The sequence below is a fragment of the Camponotus floridanus genome, unplaced genomic scaffold (assembly GCF_003227725.1).
Source record: "Camponotus floridanus strain SB8 unplaced genomic scaffold, Cflo_v7.5 scaffold4, whole genome shotgun sequence".
Lineage (NCBI taxonomy): Eukaryota > Metazoa > Arthropoda > Insecta > Hymenoptera > Formicidae > Camponotus > Camponotus floridanus.
In genome coordinates this window covers 4,159,629-4,183,261 of record NW_020229547.1, presented here as the reverse complement: position 1 = coordinate 4,183,261, position 23,633 = coordinate 4,159,629, and the positions used below count along the sequence as shown (strand labels likewise).

The following is a 23,633-nucleotide window of genomic DNA, read 5'->3' as shown; positions in this document are numbered from 1 at the left end:
ATTCATACGCGCGACGGCGCAAAATGTATGCAGTTCTGATTCCACGCTGCCAATGACACAGCAACTAATGACTATAACTGCTTTAACGACGAAACAGCCGCGCGGTCGTAAACTCGTAGCCAATCATGCCTGGATTTAGATACTAAAAGTCGTTTGTGCTTTTACATTCTCCGCGACCGGACGAGGAGTGCCGACATAACGACATGCGTTATGCGTTGCACGTGTTTCTTATACCGCAGAGCACGTTTCACATGTGAATCATCCTAGGGCTATGGTTAACAAATGAACCGTCGTGAAACTCGGATACAAATTTGCTACAGGGCGCAATTTTTTCCATAAATTCCAATTGGTAATTAATTAAGCTTTGCATTGCGATTAATGTTGTATATTGTAATATATAATATATTATGTATATATTAAATATGTAATTATGAATATTAAATGCTATAATGATAGCATAGAACATTGCAATTTTATAATCAGTACATTTAATGCATGTTCAATGTTTACCTCTTATTAGATAAACAATTAAACAATTTGCATAATTGGAAAAGAAGAAAGAATATTTATTCACGAGAGGTGATTAATTTGTATAATTTTAAATCTCAGCATTGCATTAACACATATTTATTTATATATTCATTTCTATTTTTTCATATCAATATTTCTGTTTATCAATTTTATTCCATAACATCCAAGGCGTGCTTTTACATTTGATGTTAAAGACCAACGCAATCATGTAACACTCTCAAACGTGCAGAGAGCCTCTTTAATTGGGGCAATTGTTTCATTAAAAATAAACTCGCATGAATGGATGCCATATATGGCGCTCTATAACGAGGCGAAAATCTTACGAGACAATTTAATCTCGTATAGTATGGTACTTGGAATAAAAAGCCGACGAATCTAAAACAAACGGCGTGTCTGAAATGAAAGTCAGCACTATTTTTGTGCCGTAAAATGCATGACATAGTCTTGAGTCAATTCTTAATGAATCAGGAATGTGTTTTGAATAAATGAGCAATCTCTTTAATTACAGCTCATATTTGCACAAGCACATTATGGATACATGTTTATCTAATTTTCAGCTTATAACAATACTTGAATTTTTTATTAATAATAATCTCTCTCTCTCTCTCTCTCTCTCTCTCTCTCAAATAGCGTTCGATATTAAAAATAAAGCGCAAATACAAGCCGGTGTAGGTCTTTTTCGCAGTTTTTTAAATCGTAACGAGTGAATCGGGAATTGACTCAGTTTCGAACTCTTACGTGGAATTAATATACCTTAACCAGCGTGCTAGTAAAACGTCTGACCGTTGTACTACATTGCAATTAGTCTTAATTGTTCCACCATCCTCTTCCAAGCACGTCCCGCTTACCACCTTCCGCATTGTCCGGTTACGATAAGCACGCAAGGGCGGAATCATGACGTGAAGTTTAATTGTGCAAAGCTTTCTCTAGAATTACCATGTGTTTCCGTCAGAAAGAGAGAAAGAGCGATGGAGATAGAGGAGAAGCGAGGAGGACCGTAATAGGGAGAACAGACGGGAAAGGGAAGAGACGTTTACAAGTTGAAAACACTCGAACTAACAAAAGGGGCGGAAATAAACTCGCGGTTTACGTCACATCGTGGAGACTGTAGAAATTACTCGTGAAGATATTTATGTTACGGTAGAAGAGACCGCGGCGCGCCGAGAGAGAACAGAGGTCGAAAATGCTCTCGACCGTCCCCGAGATACCCGTTGCATCGTATTTACGTTTTATCCAGCAGAGAGAAATATATATATATATATATATATATATATATATATATATATGTAAGAAAGATGTATATACATATAGTCGAGAGAAATCCTGCGGCTTCAACCAGCCATCAGTCCCTTCGAGAAGCGCGTCGATAGCCCTTTTTTACTTGTCGCGCGGCCCACTGATGAAAGAGAGAAAGAAAGAGAGAGAAAGAGAGAGGGAGAGAGAGTCTCCTTTGAACTCCCTTCATTAACACCTGGATCGCCGGATATTACCTCGATCGTATCCTTTGATCACAGCCCCTCTTTCGGTCTCCCCGCGGCTGCAGCGCAAAGTAATCCGCGGCACCGGCCGCTTTCAAAGAATTTTCCACCGGCTTCCTTGGCCAAGGAGGGGAGAAAAAATAGCAACCCTTTTAGGTTTTCGTACCTCGTCGGGCAAAAAGGACTGCCCGACCGGGCATGGAGGATCCCTTTTACCCTCTTTCGCACGGTTGACCGGCGAATCTCGAGGTTCGACCTCTCGCGACGGGTCGGCGGCCCTCACGATTCCCGACGTCCCGATGCGAGACGCATATTTGACTGCGTAAGGTCACCGGTCAAGCGAGTTTTAAATCGCCCGAATTAACCTTTCCGTTGCACCACACTCCGAAAGAAACTGTGACGTATTATAAGAGAGTTTTAACTTTTTTTCTTCAATTTAGCCTTTTTGATAATTCAATTCTTTTCACTGATTTTTTCTTATCATATATCTGTGAATTTTTCTTTCATTAAAATTTAGTTTATTTGAAATTTTTACAACTTTGAAAATTTCAATTATCTTGTATAAAAATCCTTCTAATTTTTTCTTATCATATATCTTATCATATATCTGTGATTTTTTCTTATCATATATCTGTGAATTTTTCTTTCATTAAAATTTAGTTTATTTGAAATTTTTACAACTTTGAAAATTTCAATTATCTTGTATAAAAATCCTTCTAATTGAAATTTTGATAACATTTTTCTCATTTATGAAATTTTATATAAATTTCTTAATGATTAATTTTCTATTAGTTTTAATTGTTAGTTGTTTGTTACACTCTTTTCAACAAAAGAGTGTAATATCTTAATCTAAGAAAAAAATATATTCTCATAATAAATATGTAGTAAAGAATAAATAAAAAAATGTTACAAATATAATCCTTTTATTTTAAAAGAAAAGTATAAAAATTTATTTAGAATTTTAAATTAATTTAAAAAAAATATATAAATAATCACTTTATGTCAGGAATAGTAGAAAACTGAATATTGTATTGTTATATAACAGTAGTATTACATGTATAGTCTTTTGTAGCAAATTAAAATCGTGTCGCCAAATATCGTTTATAAATATCGGATGACGGAAGTTTGCGAAACACGATCGCTTCGATAGCTTCATACGATCTCATGTGCCAAGAGAATGAAAATTTGACCGTTATTCGGGTAAATATTCTCGATTGTATGTGCGGTCGAAGGTATGGATGGCGTCCAACTGAGCAGATCTAATATTAAAACGCGCTAGATTCTACTTGCAAAGTATCTATCTTCTCTTGAAATAGCCCCCGATATTTCTCGACGTTACGTTGCCTATACAATCGCATCGGCTTGATATCGGAGTTGGCGCGAGGCGGCCCATTGTCTTCCCTCCGTACGCTATCATTGAACTATGTACAAAGGTACACATATATCGCGGAAATTGCCGACGTAATTATCCTTATTTCTAATTGCGAAACTCGGTCGAGCGATAGCGCGCACCGTGCGCGCGATAACCGAACGAACGGTATTATGTACAATAGTATTCATTGTCCCCTTGTTTTCCTATCTCTGATTACTAATTAATTGATTGGCATTACTCATCATTGAATTTTATTTCTATCGAATGTAAAAAATTTCTCTTATTTTATCCGACTGCGATTTCCGCTCGAGCTTTTTCCGATTCCTTCCTCGCTTTTCTCTCTCTCGAAAAAGCGAGACGTTCCGGCAGGTTAGAGCTTTTAGAGCCGCGCGGGAGAACATCGCCGGAAGGAGAAAAAGTCTTTCCGGACTTTTCTCTCTCGGCCTCCTTCCGCGAGCGCGATGGGCGTCCGATCGAATGGGATATTGGAAACTTTATTCACGGTTGTCAGCGAAGAAGGACGAAGAGCGCGTAGGAGGAGGAGGAGGAGGAGGCCGGCGCTCTTGGTCGGGAATGGCGGCAGCGGCGGGCGACTGTAAACCATGCATCTCGCTCATCCCATTCAATAAGGGGATGCGCAATGATTTAAGCGAAGCCGGCCGGCCGAAAAAGGTGCAATAAATAGGAAAAGCTTACGTGCCCGGAATCCTATGGCGGCCGCTCGCGCCCTTCGGATCCTCGAAGGGACGACGAATCGTCGTAGTCGCCGTCGTCGGACATATGGGTGTGCGAGGGACGACGGCCCTCGATCCTCGATATATATTCCTACGGAATAGATTTCCCTCCTTCTATCTGCATTCGCGCATGGATCCTCGGTCGCGCTCTCTCGATTGGACCAAGTCGTCCGAGAATACCTATCGGGAATATAAAGGGGTGGCATAATTCCGGCCTGATAAAACACGGATGATCGACGAAAGTGATCCCCGGACGGTCATACGTATGTGTGTGTGTATGTGAGTGTACGTGGACGAGGGTGCCTTTTATCACGACCTTATCGGGACGGAAAATCGACTGGCCCGGTTTATTGACGGACGCCATTTGAATGCATCATCCCCCTCTTTCCCGCGGTAGCGTGTATGTACGAGTAGTTCATTTGCGAATGTGCGGGTTTTGCGAGAAGGGATGAGAAGGGGAAGAGGGGGGGAAAGTCGCTACGCTATCAACGGTCGTGCGGAAGCTAGATTAGATTATGGAATTCAATTAATTAAAAGTGAAACTCCAGCCGGCGTGGTCCGAGTTAGTCGGTGTCTACATCGTCGGAGCTTTTTTTTCCCTCGCTGTCTCCGCTTGGGGAGATCGTCCGCGGCTAAAAACTGACCGATTAGAATGAAAACGGATCGCAACAATCCATTGTTCGCAGGAAAACGCGAGAAACTTTTCGAGACGGAGAGAGGAAGAGAAAGAGAGAGAGAGAGAGAGAGAGAGGAAGAATGAGTTTCCATCGATCCGCGCCGATACGATGCGTAATTGAACGGTTGGCCCGCTTCGGATATTATCGCATTTTAAAATTGCACGAGATGGACATCCTTTTCGTAAGGTCATATCCACTTGGCACGTTTCGGATTGTCAGTTCGATCGCGGTAATCTCGTTATCGCGAGATCGTGCTTGCGAGATATCGCGAATTGACGCGTATGAATCGTTTATGACGCGAATGTGAAATAAGCGCGCGGCTGAACCTCCGTTCCTCTCTTTCCGGTTAACGTCAATGTAATTAAAGGTAATTGAACTATTCCGTATAAATATTCGGGCGAACGGAGCTTCTCGCCGCGCACGGTAATCGTGAAATTTAATTGCGAAATCTCTCTCTCTCTCTCTCGATTCCAACAAGTCTCGCTGTATATCATTATGCGACGTTCAAAAATCGCGTTTGCTGCGTCGATCATTGAATTATATGTCATATCATGGAGCACGCCATATTGTTTTTCGCTTAATTGTGGACGAGGATCGAGAACTCGTCCTGTCAGTTCTCATTTAGTAAAACCCGATTGGTCGAAAACACAAGGTTGTCGTTGATATCCAGCGATAGAATACGATTTACACAAATTACTGTCGCGCTAAAAACATTTCTTCTAATATATGCCAAACCAAATATCAATATATTTACGTTAAAATAAAAATACGAAGTAAATATCGCAGTTGCAAGGCAAATATAAATTATTATAATTTTAATGAAACGTTATATTTATTCGTTTTATTTGTGGAAACGTTTAACGTCTAAATGAGACGTCATTTGCGGTGACAACGAGATAGGTACATTTTTCAAAAAATACGATAGACGTTAAACAGAAAGAGAAACGGAGTCGATCCTCAGTCAACTACCTCTGTCTAGCTATTTTTCATGGAAGTCGTACACTTTCCATGCATATAGTTCAATAACATCGGCCGTGCAAAATTGAATAGCGATATTTGTTTTCCACATCGCAATGCGAAACTTCATGGCGGACGGTAATTTTAGAAGTATGATTGATTCTGTAACGTATATCGGGTTTCCACATGCGGTAGTCGACTTATCGGCGCACTTGTATCGACGAAATGGCATCGATGGCGCAATCTCCTACAAATCAAGAAACAAAATTAAATAAATCAAGAGAGGCGGACGGGGTGGGACGGAGAGTTAGCTCGACGCCACCCCTCTGTCCCTTATCTCTCCATCTACCTACGCTCTTCCAAGGGTTCGTTTCTATATCCGAGAGATCCTCCGTTTACGATTCTAACCCGAACGAATCCCTTAAGCGAGATTTTCAAGACTGCGCGCCCGTAACTCGTAGAAATGGCCCCGCCAGGAAAAACTTACCTCCGAACGACCCTAAACTTCTCACCGCGTATAAACTACAAAGTACCCGGGTACATGTTATTTTTACTCGTACATTCGAAAAATCAAAATTTGCTACTCGCAATAATGCTCGACGGCAATTTCCTATTGCAGAATCCTTTTATCCATAAATGAAAATCGAACTAAAAAGATAACATTTAGCGTTGATTGAAGGAGTTTAATTGAAGGAGACTAATTGTTCTTGAATGATTAAGTTCGGCTTTAATCTGTTTGGAGATTTGTTTTCTTGAGAATTTAACTTGAGGATTAATCATCGCTGCATCGATAATAAAAACTTGCGCTAGAAGCTGGCGTCTCGCAAAACTTTCGTAAAGAAAAATGGACTTTGGACTTATCGCGGAATTATCCATTTTCCGCGCAAGCGATATTTCGGATAAAAATGAAGAAGGCGATCTTCAAAGAGAAACGCGGTATAATGCGAATCAATCGGTAAAAGTGGTAAAATTATGTGTAAAAAAGAAATGGCGTAAAATCGATGGATCGGCTGCGCCTTTTTGCACTTCTCGGCCTGTGGTGCCGTAGAGAATGGCGAATCCAATTATCGATTCGCACGTGCAGATTTTTTTTAGCCATGCATATTCAGGCCGGTGACCGCCAGTTATCATCAAGCTGCGCTTTCCATGCACGCGTATAAACGCGGTATGCGTAACGACGCAATCAAAATTATTTCAATTCGCGATATTAGCGGCACCCATTGAAACGCTTCGCGAAAAATAAATCGCATGAAATAGCACAAATCCTATTTGGTTCTTGCAACACGCCTCGATATATCCGACGCGTTTATTTCGCCCCCTCATTTGCGAAACGCGCGTCGGTTTTAATCGTAGAGGGATCTTGCTGCGAAAACCGTATATAGCATACATACATGTATGACAGATTTTTTTTTTCCATCGAGATTACGTATTGCCGTCGAATATACAACAAATCCGGTGGATATAGATGTATACATCGATACGGTGTACGGCTCGCACATATAGTTGCCCGCTTTAGAAATACACGGATTTCGAATTAATTTAAAAAGAATTCAATTTCGAGTTCGCGGTTTGGTTTATCAGCGGTTTATCATTTGGTTTATTCACATTACTTCGTAACATGACACTTTCAATAGCGTGCGCATCAACCATTTGTGCACTATGTACGCTTCGTTAAATAAATAATTTGAAACGTTAATGATCGCGCGGCTCAGTTTGAGCGCTGTAATATTTGAACGATGCATTGTCATGTACATACATTGCCAACGATCGTCGTCGCATGCGCAGAGCAACGAGCTATCGTTTGTGGCGACATCGTTATTCAAATCGTTACTATTGCATGCGAATTTGTAATCATAACATTACATATATATATATATATATATATATATATATATATACATATCTCTAGCGTATCCCTGAAAACCTTCCTTTGACATACGTTTCATGAATCGTGAGTCTCTGCACAATGAATGCATATCGCGTAGGCGTATTCACGCTACACGCTCGATTAAATGCGTCATCACATACGCAAGTAATCTCTCATTGCGGTAGTCCAATATGTCGTCCTTTATGTAAATTCTCATTAAAGGAAAGGAATTAACAAAAGTGATTTGCGCCGATATTTAACGTACAAAAGCTCAGATAAACTTTTCTATTTTTTTCCAACGTTAATAAACATCCTCTTATCACGAATAAAAATAAAAATGTATAAAGAAAAGAGAGAGATAAAAGTCGCAGATTTCTTTTAATCTTAAATTTTGTTGCATAATTTCGTTATCACAAGCAGCTCGAATATTATAATACATGTGTGAATAATCCAATTTTTTATGCGCATGCAAACTATTCCATTTATTTTCGACATACGGTGTCTGAAACAAATCGGAGAATCTAAAAATAGTATCGATGTTGGGATATCGCACTCTCGAAAACCCACCTTTAACGCGGCTCTCTCGAAAGCAGAGTCATTCGCATAACGCACGCGTATCACGTATGTGCAATCAGGAGGGAGCGAGACCGAGTCGCAGTCCGTAGAGCGAGGCTCCGTGTGTTCGTACGCAACCCACATAGGATTTCACGTACAGCCAAAGGGAGGCTGTACAACATCCCAGTACATGCAACCTCGAAAGCGACTATTCCCAAGGCGACCATAGAGCCACTCGAATACATTCTGCTTTCCTTCCTGAATGCAAGCCGGGATGATAGCCAGCTGATAGCACGGCCGAGTCACGATCGGTCACTTTGACAAACCCACCCCTCGGGTAGATGCCCTGCACGAATCAGCGTTCTACCCATTCCGTCTTTCCTTTGGTCTCTATACACCGGAGACGATTCGTCCTTTCAGAGACTGAACTCTGATAATTTTCCCAACGAATCGGATTCTGTGTATGGAACCGTGAGGCGAGCATTTGGAATTAAATGGTGGATTAATCGCTGTTTCTGATGCACAGCGGTTCACATTACGATGAGTATCTGATGATAAAGAGAAGAAAAATACGCGAGGTATTATGGTGTTCCTTCAAAAAAGTGAAACAAATTTTTAAGTTATTGAAACGTCGAATTTAATAGTAAACACATTTATATTGATGTTTTTACCCCGGGGACAATCGCGTGCATTCACCAGGCAAATGCGCTAATGGAGTTGTGTGTGTTAATCATATGGTTTTATACTATTCCCGTGCGATTAGTTTATCTATTCTGTTCCTAATAATGCAAATATTTTGCATGTATACTAATTTGTTAAATTGATTTACCTTCACAATTATTTGGCGTGGCTAATGGTAGGTGTTAATCATTTATTTTAGCCATTCAATACGGATTATTAACTTGAAAATGCACTGATCTGAGTGAAAAAGATAGCTTTTTGTTTACAATTAAATTATTATGATAATTGTGAAGATTTTTATCAAAAGAATTGTAGAAAAAATAATAAAAGCAATTGTTGGTGAAATAAAGTGTAATCTAATGATAAAAGAAATATATATATATATATATATATATATATATATATATATATAGTTATAATGGAGATGTATAGAAAAATAATAGTTATAATTATACAAGGTTATTAAAAAGTAACAAATAGCTATTTATTAGCTATCATAAGAGATCATATTATATTAATATTATTAATATATTAATTACATTGATCATAATTAGTTGTACATTAAATTACAATTATAATGATTAATTTTATTGTTGCAAATTATATTATCTCATTTATTCATTTCTCCTCTTTCTCCGCCCCTTGCCCCGAGGATGCGATTGGTTCATTTTGTTCATCTGACCCTATACACATTAAATTGAGTTGTGCGTCATATCACACTTACTTTTCAAGAGATTTTTATTAAAAAAAATTTAATATAAAGAAAAATTATACGCTATTAAAATTAAGTTACTTTAAAACAAGAGAGAGGGTTAACTTGTCGGTTTTTTGTCAATGTCCCATCATCCCTCGACGGTCCTATGAAGATTATGCGCCAGCTGACCGCCCTTAATACGGTCTTGACATATCGTTTTGATAAATCGCAACAATTACTCAACACCGCCTCTACAGCGCATATGTCCCAAGAAATCGGGGCTGCCACAGAACTCATTTCACCCCTACGTTATTCCATAACTGGGAACGGTTTTTGTCGGCTACGCCCTATACACCCATGGATTACAATGTTCTGTCTATAATTATAAATCAGTGCTGTTCGGACTCTTATGAAATTAAATTTGCATTATAATAATATTGCATAAAAATATTACATAAAAATATTGTCCCAGAATATTTATTAAGTATGATCGTCTCTTTTCAAATTTATCAAGGGATTCTTAAAGATGTATAATATATATAACTTTTCTCATATATACTACAGACCAATTTTTTTAAATATCAGAACTTAATTTTCTATTAATTTATATTAATCTGTATTTATTTATATCATCCGAGAATAATTACAATATTTTGACAGCAAATTCCGAGATTTTTATAAGCCATATTCTGTAATTTATCGCAGTCATATTTTCTTTCAATTTCTCAATTTAATTAGAACAAAACATTTTAACTAGAACAAAAGACAAAATCGAGAGGTGTAATACTTATGCAAATGAATAAGAACGAGTGTGATTTTGCAAGAATGGAGGCGCGAAATTATAGATGAATATCAACCGCACGTGAACCAAGCAGATAATACGCCAAATGAATAGCTCGGTTCGACAATGAGGGACCACCGTGACTCTTTCATATGCTTGATCCGGGCTTAACTCCTCTCCCCTTAATCAGTTTCCGATCCCCTAATGATTTTGGGTGCGGTTATGATCCTTGATGGTGCGCACCCATTGATTGCTAGTATGATGTGCATCGCGACTGATACCAGACGCATGATGGTAGAAACCTCGTTCCATTTATCGTTCATAAACTGGTTATCCTTTGATATCAATTTCAAATACCGTTCGGTGGTCATAGACAACTCTTGAACAGCTTAATGCTGTAATCTAAATAATTGTAACAGTTGCTTATGTATCTCTATGAAAAATATCTAATATCTAAGTTTCTAATTTTTTCATCATTTATCAAGATTTTATGAAAATGACTATACATATTTATACAAATATATACATAATTTTTGATCTGTATAAAAGATTTAAAGAACCGATCCAACTCGTAGAAAACAATGATTGTCGCATATAACGGCAATTATTCACGCGGTTAAAAGATAAATCAAATTAATCAAGCCGGAAGAGCAACCGGGGCTGAAAAGCGCATGTAGGAAAAGGATGGGAAATACTCAATTAAACTCCGAGACTTTTCGTCTCTCTTAGGATCTCTGAGATTTATCTCGAGATTTATACACCGGTTGCGTATTTAAATCACGGTGTTTGGAAGAGAAATTGCGAAACTGTCGAGGACGCAGAATCTGAGACAAAAGCTTTTCTTTCTTCGTCAAGCGAACTTGTAAGGAAAGACAGCAACGCACGAGTCTGTGGTGATCGAGGGTAGTTAAGACTGTTAACCTGACGGATCGATTTCTCGTGGATACACTACGAGATCAGGTTGCGGAGGTTCAAGAGGCAGGGGTTAAGATGTCGAGCGTACTCTTGAAATGCCGATGGTACTAGTGTCGAGAAATCCCCCGTTTCCTATCTTTCGTAGCCAACAACTATCTTCTTTGACAAGCGAGCGTTTCTGGTTTGTTTCTTACCGTGTCTTGATTATTAAACTATTAATATGCATCCCTTTTTGCTAAATAAATATATACGCAGAATATATATTTTAATTTTATAATAGTAAAATTTTTGAAAATTACACTTATTATATACGCGATTCTTTAAAAAAATTAGGTATATTCTTGTTAATACTTTGATCGACGTTCTATAGAAAGAAAATCATAATTGACATACTTTTGTAATAGTTAAAAGATTAGTCGAAAAAAAGAGTGAAGAAAAATTAACTTAATAATTTTCATGTTAAAAGGCAGTATACAAAGTAATTGACGGCATTTTTTGCAAAATGCTACAAATATATAAATGTCATTTTTAATACAATATTAAAACGCATTGAAAAACTATCTTTATTTTTTCATTTTTCCACTAGCCCTAAACACAAGCCGCGCCTCTCGTGCGCGGTTGAAGAAAATTAAATTACGTCATGAAACGACAATAAACACCAACTCGTCGTGATTGACGCGAGTCGTATGCGATGGCTTTCGAAATGAACGCCGAATGTAACAGCAAACCGTACATACGCTACGACGTGTATGCGTTCGTTTTCCTGACCGAGACGAGCAATAGAACGACGCCAATGTATTTACGTCGACGGCGCGACTGGAAAGGATGAGTTATTGTTCGGTCATGACGTCGTCGGTTCGATAATCGAACCTTTTTAATTCAGGTGTAATAACCTGCGTTGCGAACATAGAGAAAAATTTCCCGGCTAGTTTCCACGCAGTTTTCATTAATCTGTCTTCGCCAGTTATCGGGATGGTCAAGTGATGAGCTTTTTTTTTTCTCTCGTCGATCGGTTGCAACGAAGGGGATGCGAGAATTCATGTTCGACGTTGTAGCGCGCGCTAAATTAGAATCGCACGGAGATGAATCCCTTTTTTATTCCATGCCTAGTCTTGGCTAGGTCTCTACCCTCGTCCTTAGGCGTCCAGAGCGATTGCTGGAACGTCGTCGCCCCAAGTCGGTCATGCCGAGCTTATCGGGGCTTTCCTTCGCCGATCGATACCTACCTAGCGTAAGCTCGTTGTGATAATTAATGACTTGGAAGGATAAACGTAGATACTCAATGAAAATATTACTTTCATAATATATCGCCATGGTGCACGAACTGCGAGAGCGAGATACGGAATTTATTACTGTTTTTAACTTTATGTCTAAGTATCAAGTTCCGAGAATTTTTAAGATAAAAAAATTGGAAAAGAAGAGACTGCATAATGATCGAAGAGAAATTAATTTTAGTACAAAAAGGGCATTGTTTGTAATAATTACCACAAAATTGTGTAAAACGAATCCCATTGTACACACGACATTAATTTAACATATCATTATTATTCAATATATGGAGCCATATATTAATATATCAGCATAATCTGTCGTGAAAAGATGAAAACGAAAATCCGTCGAGTTCGCGAAAATTCGTGGCAAGAGAACGACGAGAGAATCCTCTTAACTTTCGAGCGTCCTACGTCTCCATATACAACACGGGAACGAGAAGCAAGACCGACGAAGCGTTGATTAAAATACATTTGTCGAGAGCTTTTCGCCTGGACAATCTCCTCTCCTCTCTACCGGCAGCTATCGCGCGTGACGCGTCGCGCTGCACGCGCATCGTGGCCTCGTGTCTGTCGTATAATTAACGCTAATTTTTTAATTAGAATCTCAGTCGGCGCAAAACGGCATCAACGCGAGAGAGCGCATGTCGAGGTGGCCGTTCGTCGTAATGAGAAAAACGAGCGATAGCGAGAGAGAGGCGCGAGAAGAAGAAGCGAATGAAGATAATAATACGTTTAACGGGAAGGGACGAGCCATGGGCGTTGAGTGTGAAAAAAATTTCCTGGATTTCGTTATGATGGCGACGAAACCCCGACAGCGTCGCTGTTACTCCGGGTAATAATCAGTTGCTCGTATATTTCAACGTAGATACCGCTCGCTAGTGTCTTTTGCGAAATAGTAATCTCCCAATACATAGAAAAATGCTTGAAAAGCTTGCAACATGTATGAATATACGTGAGATTTTACGTTTGATCATTTTTTTTAATTAAAAAAAAAATACATTATTTTAGATTGAAATTTCTGGGAGCAACAAATCCCATATTTTTATGCGAGATTTTTATCAAATCCACCAATTTTTTTCTTTGTTCTACAAACATACGGAGCCTTTTAATTAATTTCTGATAAATTATTGCGAAAATCACAAAATGGTAGAGAAATTTCCTCCTTATTTTGCAAATCTATCTTCATACTTGGGATGTGCAAAAAGATATCGGACCCTCTATATTCTAGGTGTATCACGGATGAGATGGTAACGAAAGATTTGGTCGCGTGTACTTGTCTTTTATAACTTTTTATCAAATATTTTAGAATTGTATTTCTTTTTACACAAATAAATAAATAATAGTCAAAAGCGAAGCAACATGTTGTAGTGATTGAAAATTTTTCGTACGATATCTTAATTTTTTCAATGCTAAAGACATGTATTAATAAAAAAAAATTGTTATATAAATATTTTAAAAAGAGATTGTTGTACATAAATGTAATAGACGTGTATTTGCAGTATTCATGTAATAAAATTAATTTAATTTAATGCAATTTGGTTAAAAAGATTATAGTTAAAAATTAGAATTGAAGTGCTTCCTCCATTCTAATGTAACTGTAAGGATACAAATTAATTTCGTCGTTATGAGATTAGGATATTAACGAAGCATCGCCTCCTTTTTCCGTCTATAATATCGTCGACAATGATTATTAAGGAATGTGTTATGGAAGGTAATATAAGACTCTAATATAAAGGATTCACACCATATATATACGTCCAATTATATGAAAATACAATTCTCTTTCTTTTTACAGTTAAAAATCTCACCTATATTAATGATTACATAATTACAAATGAGTGTTATGATCAATATTAGAAACAATTCTCCAATTCATGCAGGATATTTTTGAATTAGCAAAAATTAATTTCGTAAAAGCGTAAAATAATTGAATCAATAAATATAAATTAATTGAATATTGTAAGCTTTTTTAAGTGTATTGATTATAAATTAAAAAGATTACAATTATATGCTTATGTAAAAATTTTATTCATGAAAATACATCAACTTTACATTCCTTTCATTACAATTATGCAAGTCAATAAATTGAATATAAAAACCTAAAATAACATCGGTTTAAATATTTGTCCACACAATACATTTGAAAAATTATTTTTATAAAATCAATAATAGATCATGTCATATAATACGTAATGTTACTTTAATTCTTTGTCGATGTTTGATAAGTGGAGTCAATAAAAAAAGAAGATATTTCGTAAAACAATCGATATAATTATAAATTTGTGTTACATTTATGCAGGCCCGTGGTTAGTTTACACTTTTCAGCCGATTTTGTTTATTGCTATCCTCATTCCTTTTGTTTCATAATTTTCTCTCGATTTCTCGCGGAATCGTAAGACGCTCGAGTTTATGAATGATTATAATTGTAAACCATTTTGCACACATTTCTTTCTTAAGTTATTCTCTCTAAAATTATTATAATTATAATTGTTATATGTATTATAATATTAGAATATAAACACAACTGTTAAATGTATGTATACATACGAAATTCGTGTTTTATTTTAGTGTTACTTTTGACCTTATAAGATAATAATAATAATCGTAATAATAAACAATAATAAACAATGTATGGAGCAATAAAACCCGATATGATTTATAATTAATATCGTTCTAAACATCTGAACATCTTACCTTCCGTGTACAATCTAGGAAGCTATGAAACAAAAGAAGTAGAGACGACAATAAGTAAAATTGGCCAAAAAGTGCTAACCGCAAGCTTGTATTAATGTTACAACAAAAATTAATGCAATAATTACTCATGAACGCATTACTTTTCTCACTTATTTTTTAGGCAACGTTTTGAAACCATAATATGAGTTTAAATATTTATCCTTGCAATACGTTACAATACAAACAATTATTTTTACAGAATCAATAATAGTTCATGTCATACAATATTTAATGTTACTTAAATTTTTTGTCGATGTTTAATAAGTGAAGTTGATTGAATGAAGAAGATATATTTCGTAAAACAATAGATATAATTATAAATTTGTGTTACATTAATGCAGGCTTGCGGCTGGTTTGTACTTTTCTGTCAATTTTGTCTACTGTTATCTCCATTCCTTTTGTTTAATAGCTTTTCGCGAAAACGTAAGACGCTCGAGTTCAGGAATGATTATAGTTGCAAATCATTCAGCACATACATTCTTCCCTCTCATTTTTCATTCTTTCTAAAGTTATTACAATTATAATTATAATATTGATTATTATAAAACTTAGAACACTAGAAACAGAATGGAAAATATATGAATTGTATGTGTAGACACGAATAATAATTGTGTTTCATTTTAGTGTTATTTTTGACTTTATAATAATAATAATAAGAATAGTAATCATAATAATAATAACTCTGCAAACTTCGTAAATGTATAGAGCAATTAAACTGTAATTTATCACTTTTACCGTTCTGAACTCTCGCGAGCGTCTTACGTTTCGCAAGCAATCTATGTGCAATGAAATAAAAGAAATAGGGATAGCAATAAGTAAAATCGGCCGAAAAGTTAAGCCAACCTCAAGCCTCCATTAATGTTAGAACGAAAATTAATACAGTAATTACTCATCATAAACGCATTACTTCTCACTTATTTTTTCAGGTAACATTTTACGAATCGTCAAATTTATGAAAGCAAAGCCAATAATGTAATCAAAATCAGAATTGAAAGTTAAATGCTAATAACTAATACATGCGATATTATTAATTATCATCCTCTAATATCTTCTTCAAGATTTTTAAGTTCTTTTGACTGAATTTAAGAATTTTTTTTGTTTTCATTAAAATGATCTGCAATCACATCGATAAGAAAGTTTTTGTATAGTTTTGTAAGTTCTGTATTTTTGTTTAAATATTATATGATTCGGAACTACAGGTCGAACTATTGAAATAATGTTGCTTGACATAGCGGTATCACTAATCATCTCTATCACCGTTCGAATTGTCCTTAAAACTGGATTTTCTGTATTGACTTGAAAGTTCTTCTGCCTAAGTGGAGCTATCTTTTTTGCGTTTACTAGGATGTTCTTTTGTCTGACGAGAGCTGTCTCTTTTACGTTTACTTGGAGATTTTTTTGAGGTGCCTGCTGACTGGCTAGACTGACTTGACTGACTAGGCTGGCTGCTTCCTGACTGACCTGACTGACTAGGATTAAAATGTGGTTGAGCAATGGTGCTAGTTGATGGTACGTCGATGGTTTCCCAATTGTCATCTGCTGGGTCCTTAGTGCCTGTTCGAACGTCATCGGATTTATCGTCAGGATTCTCAATGCATGCTTTAATGTCTCCGAATTTATCGTCAGGATCAAAATCAAGTAGTAATCTATATAATACATAAAATAAAAATTACTGTATTAATCATTATTATAAAATATAGCTTCAGTTATGTGCACAATATTATGAAGTCTTTAAACTAATATTTTTTAAAGTAATACTATTATTATCAAAATATCATCGAAAAAATTTGGACATTTGATATTCTCAAAAATTCTACATCCAAATACAAAAATTCTTGCCCAATTATTTAAAAAATGTTTATATTAACTCACAATTTATATTTACACATAGTGTCAGAAATTATTGACTATAATAATATATAAATAAGTTAATAAATTTTAAATTTGTGTATGATATTGTAATTAATAATTTAACAATAAATTAATTTAACCCGAATATACAAAATATTTGTTTGAAACATATACTATATATATATATATATATATATATCTAAATTTTATAATTTTATCCATGGTATACATTTTTTCTATTGTAAAAGTATATACATTATTGCAAAAGTATATAAATTATTTAAAGGAATAATTTAATAATATTCAATTTTTACTTACTCTTTTGGTATTATATCCGCAGGAAGAGGCTGAATTTCTTGGTAATGTTTGTCAATCAAGTGCCTTACGAACATAATAACGTTCTCGGCTTTAATCTCAGTTTCACATTTCTCACATCTACGTACTTTAATCACAATTTCTGATTGACTGGTTATGTTGGGGATATAATTTTTAGCGTGTATATATATCCATTTTTCAAATGCTTGCCAATTTTCTAATTCAATGTTATGGTGATGTTTTAAATGTTCGCTGAGGCCTCCCGGAGCCTCTAGTAATGGTTTACCATCACGTGGCGCAGGTATAACAGTTTTACAATGATTGCATTGTACATTTGGTCTGAGAATTATATCTGAAGATATTATTTCATAATGCGAATCCCAGCTAAATTTTTTAACATTTTTTTTCAGCCTGCTTGCAATTCCAGTCATGTAATCTCGATAAGCTTCCTCGTGGTCTGGATCCTCTTTTTTATTTATTATATGGTTTTTTAGAGCTTCTGTTCTGCGTAGTTTAGGCTGATAAACTTTGTTACAAAGACTACACTCTACTTTAGATAGACTTTCTAACGTAAAATAATTCCATTTCCACGGAGTTCTTGCCATGATGTTCGTTATATATCACAGATCATGCGTTACTAAGTACAAAATAAGAATTATTTCAAGCAAGAGTGTATGAAGAATACAGAAGGTGCAATGTGTAGAAAAAAAGGAGAAAGGTCGCGATAAGAGTGTTTGAATGTATATAAATATTGGCTATCTAGATCTGCCTAACGTATTTGTCTGACTCATTTAACAACATTATTTTATAATACATGGAAGGAATTCTCATAAAAAACAATGATATTTTTATTTATGACGTGGAATTAAAGCCGTTAAAAATTGTAATCACATTAAATGCCCTATGTAATATATATTTAAAATTTGTCTTTAAATTTATATATCTGTTACTGAATATGTGAAGCTGTTATTAAATTTTCAACTTGAATTTTTAATCTGTACTCAAATTACAATTAAAACAATAAGACTATAGTAAGCTGTATTAAATTTTTTACGATTCGATATTATATTTTTAATTTAATAATAAATTCTCAATTTAACAATTTATCTTTAATCATTTTTTTATTATTAATATGTAAAAAATATTCATTCAGTAGAATATTTAATTAAAATATTCGAGCTATAAGAGATCTCAAGTACTTAACTTTAGGTATTTAATTGTTATTTTGGAATAAACATTGCCTCATTACTTGTATGTTTATTTGTATGATTTTTTAATTTTTAAAGCTGTTGATTATATTTGAATTATATAAATAAATGACAAATTTATTATTTGTACCTATATAGATAAAACATTAACTAAATGAATTTGATTCCAATACTTATGATTTGATTGCTATACTTGCAAAGCTTAAATGCGATATGTCTGTTTTTTGAAGCGAATAAAGATTATAATATATGTTTAACGGGAAAGTGCGAGCCATTGAGTGTTAAAAAAATTTCTGTATTTCGTTATGATGGCGATGAAACCTCGACGATGCCACTGTTCCTTCGGGTAATAATCAGTTGCTCGCATATTTCAACGTATAGATCCATCTCGCTAGTGTCTTCATACGGAGTCTTTTAATTAATTTCTCATTAATTATTGCGAAAATCACAAAATGGTAGAGAAGTTTCCTTGTTAATTTGCCAATCTACCTTCATACTTCGGATGTGCAAAAAAATATCGGACACCCTCTATATTCTAGGAGAATCACGGACGAGACGGTAACGAAAGACTTGGCCGCGTGTATCTGTCTGTTATAACTTTTTATCAAATATTTAAGAATTGTATTTCTTTTTAGACAAATAAATAAATAATAGTCAAAAGCTAAGCAACATGTTGTGGCGATTGAAAATTTTTCGTACGATATATTAATTTTTTTAATGATAAAGGCATATAATAATAAAAAAAATTTATTATATAATATTTTAAAAAGAAATTGTTGTACATAAATGTAATAGACGTGTATTTGCAGTATTCATGTAATAAAATTAATCTAATTTAATGCAATTTGGTTAGAAAGATTATAGTTTAAAATTAGAATTGAAGTGCTTCCTCCATTCTAACATAACTGTAAGGACACGAATTAATTTCGTCGTTATGAGACTAGGATATTAACGAAACATTGCCTCCTTTTTCCGTCTGTAATATCGTCAACAATGATTATGAAGGAATGTTATGGAAGGTAATATAAGACTCTAATATAAAGGATCCACACCCTATATATACTTCCAATTACATATGAAAACACAATTCTCTTTCTTTATAATTAAAAATCTCACCTATTAATGATTACATAATTACAAATGAGTGTTACGATCAATATTAGAAACAATTCTTCAATTCCTGCAGGATATTTTTGAATTAGCAAAAATTATTTTCGTAAAAGAGTAAACTCATCGAATCAATAAATATAAATTAATTGAATATTCTAATAAGTTTTAAATGTATTGGAATAATTATAAATTAAAAAGATTACAATTATATTTATGTAAAAATTTTATTTATGAAATTGAATCAATTTTACATTCCTTCATTACAATTATGCATGTCATTAAATTAAATATAAAAACCTATAACAATATCGGTTTAAATATTTGTGCACACAATACGTTTGAAAAATTTTTTTTTATAAAATCAATCATAGATCATATAATATAATACGTAATGTTACTTTAAGGCTTATCGATGTGTGATAAGAAGAGTCAATAAAAAAAGAAGATATATATATTTCGTAAAACAATCGATATAATTATAAATTTGTGTTACATTTATGCAGGCCCGTGGTTAGTTTACACTTTTCAGCCGATTTTGTTTATTGCTATCCTCACTCCTTTTGTTTCATAGTTTTCTCTAGACTTCTCGCAGAATCATGACGCATCATGACGCTCGAGTTCATGAATGATTATAAACGTAAATCATTCTGCACACATTTCTTTCTTAAGTTATTCTCTCTAAAATTATTATAATTCTAATTGTTATGTATATTATAATATTAGAATACTAACACAACTATTAAATGTATGTATACATACAAAATTCGTGTTTTATTTCAGTGTTACTTTTGATCTTATAAGATAATAATAATAATCAATAATAAACAAATAATAAACAGTAATAATAAACAATAATAAACAATGTATGGAGCAATAAAACCTCATATGATTTATAATTAATATCGTTCTAAACATCTGAACATCTTATCTTCCGCGTACAATCTAGATGCTATGCAACAAAAGAAGTAGGGACGACAATAAGTAAAACTGGCCAAAAAGTGCTAACCGCGAGCCTGTATTAATGTTACAACAAAATTTAATGCAATAATTACTCATCATAAACGCATTACTTTTCTCACTTATTTTTTAGGCAATGTTTTGAAACCTTAATATCAGTTTAAATATTTATCCTTGCAATACGTAACAATACAAACAATTATTTTTACAGAATCAATAATAGTTCATGTCATACAATATGTAATGTTACTTAAATTTTTTGTCGATGTTTGATAAGTGGAGTTGATTGAATGAAGAAGATATATTTCGTAAAACAATCGATATAATTATAAATTTGTGTTACATTAATGCAAGCTTGCGGCTGGTTTGTACTTTTCTGTCAATTTTGTCTACTGTTATCTCCATTCCTTTTGTTTAATAGCTTTTCGCGAAAACGTAAGACGCTCGAGTTTAGGAATGATTATAGTTGCAAATCATTCAGCACATACATTCTTCCCTCTCACTTTTCATTCTTTCTAAAGTTATTACAATTATAATTATAATATTGATTATTATAAAACTTAGAACACTAGAAACAAAATGGAAAATATATTAATTGTATGTGTATACACGAATAATAATTGTGTTTCATTTTAGTGTTATTTTTGACTTTATAATAATAATAATAATAATAATCATAATAATAATAACTCTACAAACTCCGTAAATATATAGAGCAATTAAACTGTAATTTATCACATTTACCTTTCTGAACTCTCGCGAGCGTCTTACGTTTCGCAAGCAATCTATGTGCAATAAAATAAAAGAAATAGGGATGGCAATAAGTAAAATCGGCCGAAAAGTTAAGCCAACCTCAAGCCATTAATGTTACATTAATGTTACAACGAAAATTAATACAATAATTACTCATCACAAACTCATTACTTCTCACTTATTTTTTCAGGTAACGTTTTATGAATCGTCAAATTTATCAAAGTAAAGCCAATAATCTAATCAAAATCAGAATTGAAAGTTAAATGCTAATAACTAATACATGCGATATTATTAATTATCATTCTCTAATATCTTCTTCCAGATTTTTAAGTTCTTTTGACTGAATTTAAGAATTTTTTTTGTTTTCATTAAAATGATCTGCAATCACATCGATAAGAAGGTTTTTGCCTGTATTTTTATTTAAATATTATATGATTCGGAACTAGAGGTCGAACTATTGAAATAATGTTGCTTGACATAGCGGTATCACTAATCATCTCGATCACCGTTCGAATTGTCCTTAAAACTGGATTTTCTGTATTGACTTGAAAGTTCTTCTGCCTAAGTGGAGCTATCCTTTTTGCGTTTACTTGGATGTTCTTTTGTCTGACGAGAGCTGTTTCTTTTACGTTTACTTGGAGATTCTTTTGAGGTGTATCGTGACTGGCTAGACTGACTTGACTGACTAGGCTGGCTGCTTCCTGACTGACTAGACTGACCTGACTGACTAAGAACAAGAAGTGGTTGAGTAATGGTTGATGGTACGTTGACTTCCGAAATGTCACTTTCTGATGAGTCATCAGAGTCAGTAGAAACGTCGAAATCATCGAATTTATCGTCAGGATCATAATCAAGTTGTAATCTATATAAAACATAAAATAAAAATTACTGTATTAATCATTATTATAAAATATAGCTTCAATTATGTGCACAATATTATGAAGTCTTTAAACTAATATTTTTTAAAGTAATACTATTATTATCAAAATATCATCGAAAAAATTTGGACATTTGATATTCTCAAAAATTCTACATCCAAATACAAAAATTCTTGCCCAATTATTTAAAAAATGTTTATATTAACTCACAATTTATATTTACACATAGTGTCAGAAATTATTGACTATAATAATACTATAATAATATTATATATAAATAAGTTAATAAATTTTAAATTTGTGTATGATATTGTAATTAATAATTTAACAATAAATTAATTTAACCCGAATATACAAAATATTTGTTCGAAACATATACTATATATATATATATATATATATATATATATATATATATCTGAATTTTATAATTTTATCCATGGTATACATTTTTTCTATTGTAAAAGTATATACATTATTGCAAAAGTATATAAATTATTCAAAGGAATAATTTAATAATATTCAATTTTTACTTACTCTTTTGGTATTATATCCGCAGGAAGAGGCTGAATTTCTTGGTAATGTTCGTCGATCAAGTGCTTTACGAACATAATAGCGTTCTTGGCTCGAATCTTAGCTTTACATACCTCACATCTACGTACTTTAATCACCTTGTTTTCTCGTGGACAGGGTATGTTGGGGCCATATTTTTTAGCGTATTTATATATCCATTCTTTAAATGCTTTCCAGTTTTTGAATTCAATGTTATGGTCATGTTTTAAATGTTTGCTGAGGCCTTTCGGAGCACGTAGGAATGGTGTATCATCACATGGCGCAGGTATATCAACTTTACAATGTTTGCATCGTACATTTGGTTTGAGAATTATATTTGAAGATATTATTTTATAATGCGAATCCCACTTAAATTCTTTAACACTTTTTTCCTTCCACTTTTGATCTTTAAACACGTATTCCAGATAAGCTTCGTTGTGCGCTAGATCCTTTTCTTTATTTTCGTTTATATGGTTTTTTAGAGCTTCTGTTCTGCATAGTTTAGGCTTATAAACTTTGTTACAAAGACTACACTTTACTTTACATAGACTTTTTAACGTAAAATAATTCCATTTCCACTGAGTGTCCATGATGTCCGTTATGTATCACCGATCGTGCGTTACTAAGCACAAAATAAGAATTATTTCAAGCAAGAGTATATGAAGAATACAGAAGGTGTGTAGAAAAAAGGGGGAAAGATCGCGATAAGAGTGTTTGAATGTATATAAATATTGGCTATCTAGATCTGCCTAACGTGTTTGTC

General features: G+C 34.0%; 3 protein-coding genes across 10 annotated transcripts in view; 1 reads left to right on the top strand and 2 right to left on the bottom strand.

The window, feature by feature from the left end:
- The window catches only part of LOC105259560 (teneurin-m), a 708,083-nt gene that overhangs the window by 496,769 nt on the left and 187,681 nt on the right, over positions 1 to 23,633 (top strand). The gene's annotated exons all lie outside the window — the stretch shown is intronic.
- LOC112638895 lies at positions 16,526 to 18,035 on the bottom strand. Its single transcript, XM_025411475.1, has 2 exons — positions 17,416 to 18,035; positions 16,526 to 16,892 (listed from the first exon to the last, which is right to left on the bottom strand). Exons 1-2 carry the CDS (start codon positions 18,015 to 18,017, stop codon positions 16,559 to 16,561), a joined length of 936 nt encoding a protein of 311 aa, XP_025267260.1. The 5' UTR covers positions 18,018 to 18,035; the 3' UTR covers positions 16,526 to 16,558.
- On the bottom strand, positions 21,852 to 23,476 carry LOC105248342. The gene is made up of 2 exons (XM_011253092.2): positions 22,856 to 23,476; positions 21,852 to 22,302 (listed from the first exon to the last, which is right to left on the bottom strand). The coding sequence occupies exons 1-2, from the start codon at positions 23,458 to 23,460 to the stop codon at positions 22,002 to 22,004; spliced, it is 906 nt and encodes a 301-aa protein (XP_011251394.2). The 5' UTR covers positions 23,461 to 23,476; the 3' UTR covers positions 21,852 to 22,001.

Coding starts and splice junctions, on each gene's coding strand:
- LOC105248342 (XM_011253092.2), bottom strand. CDS start 23,460: ATGGACACTCAGTGGAAATGGAATTATTTTACGTTAAAAAGTCTATGT. Junction 22,303..22,855: donor GCGGATATAATACCAAAAGA/GTAAGTAAAAAT, acceptor TGTTTTATATAG/ATTACAACTTGATTATGATC.
- LOC112638895 (XM_025411475.1), bottom strand. CDS start 18,017: ATGGCAAGAACTCCGTGGAAATGGAATTATTTTACGTTAGAAAGTCTA. Junction 16,893..17,415: donor GCGGATATAATACCAAAAGA/GTAAGTAAAAAT, acceptor TGTATTATATAG/ATTACTACTTGATTTTGATC.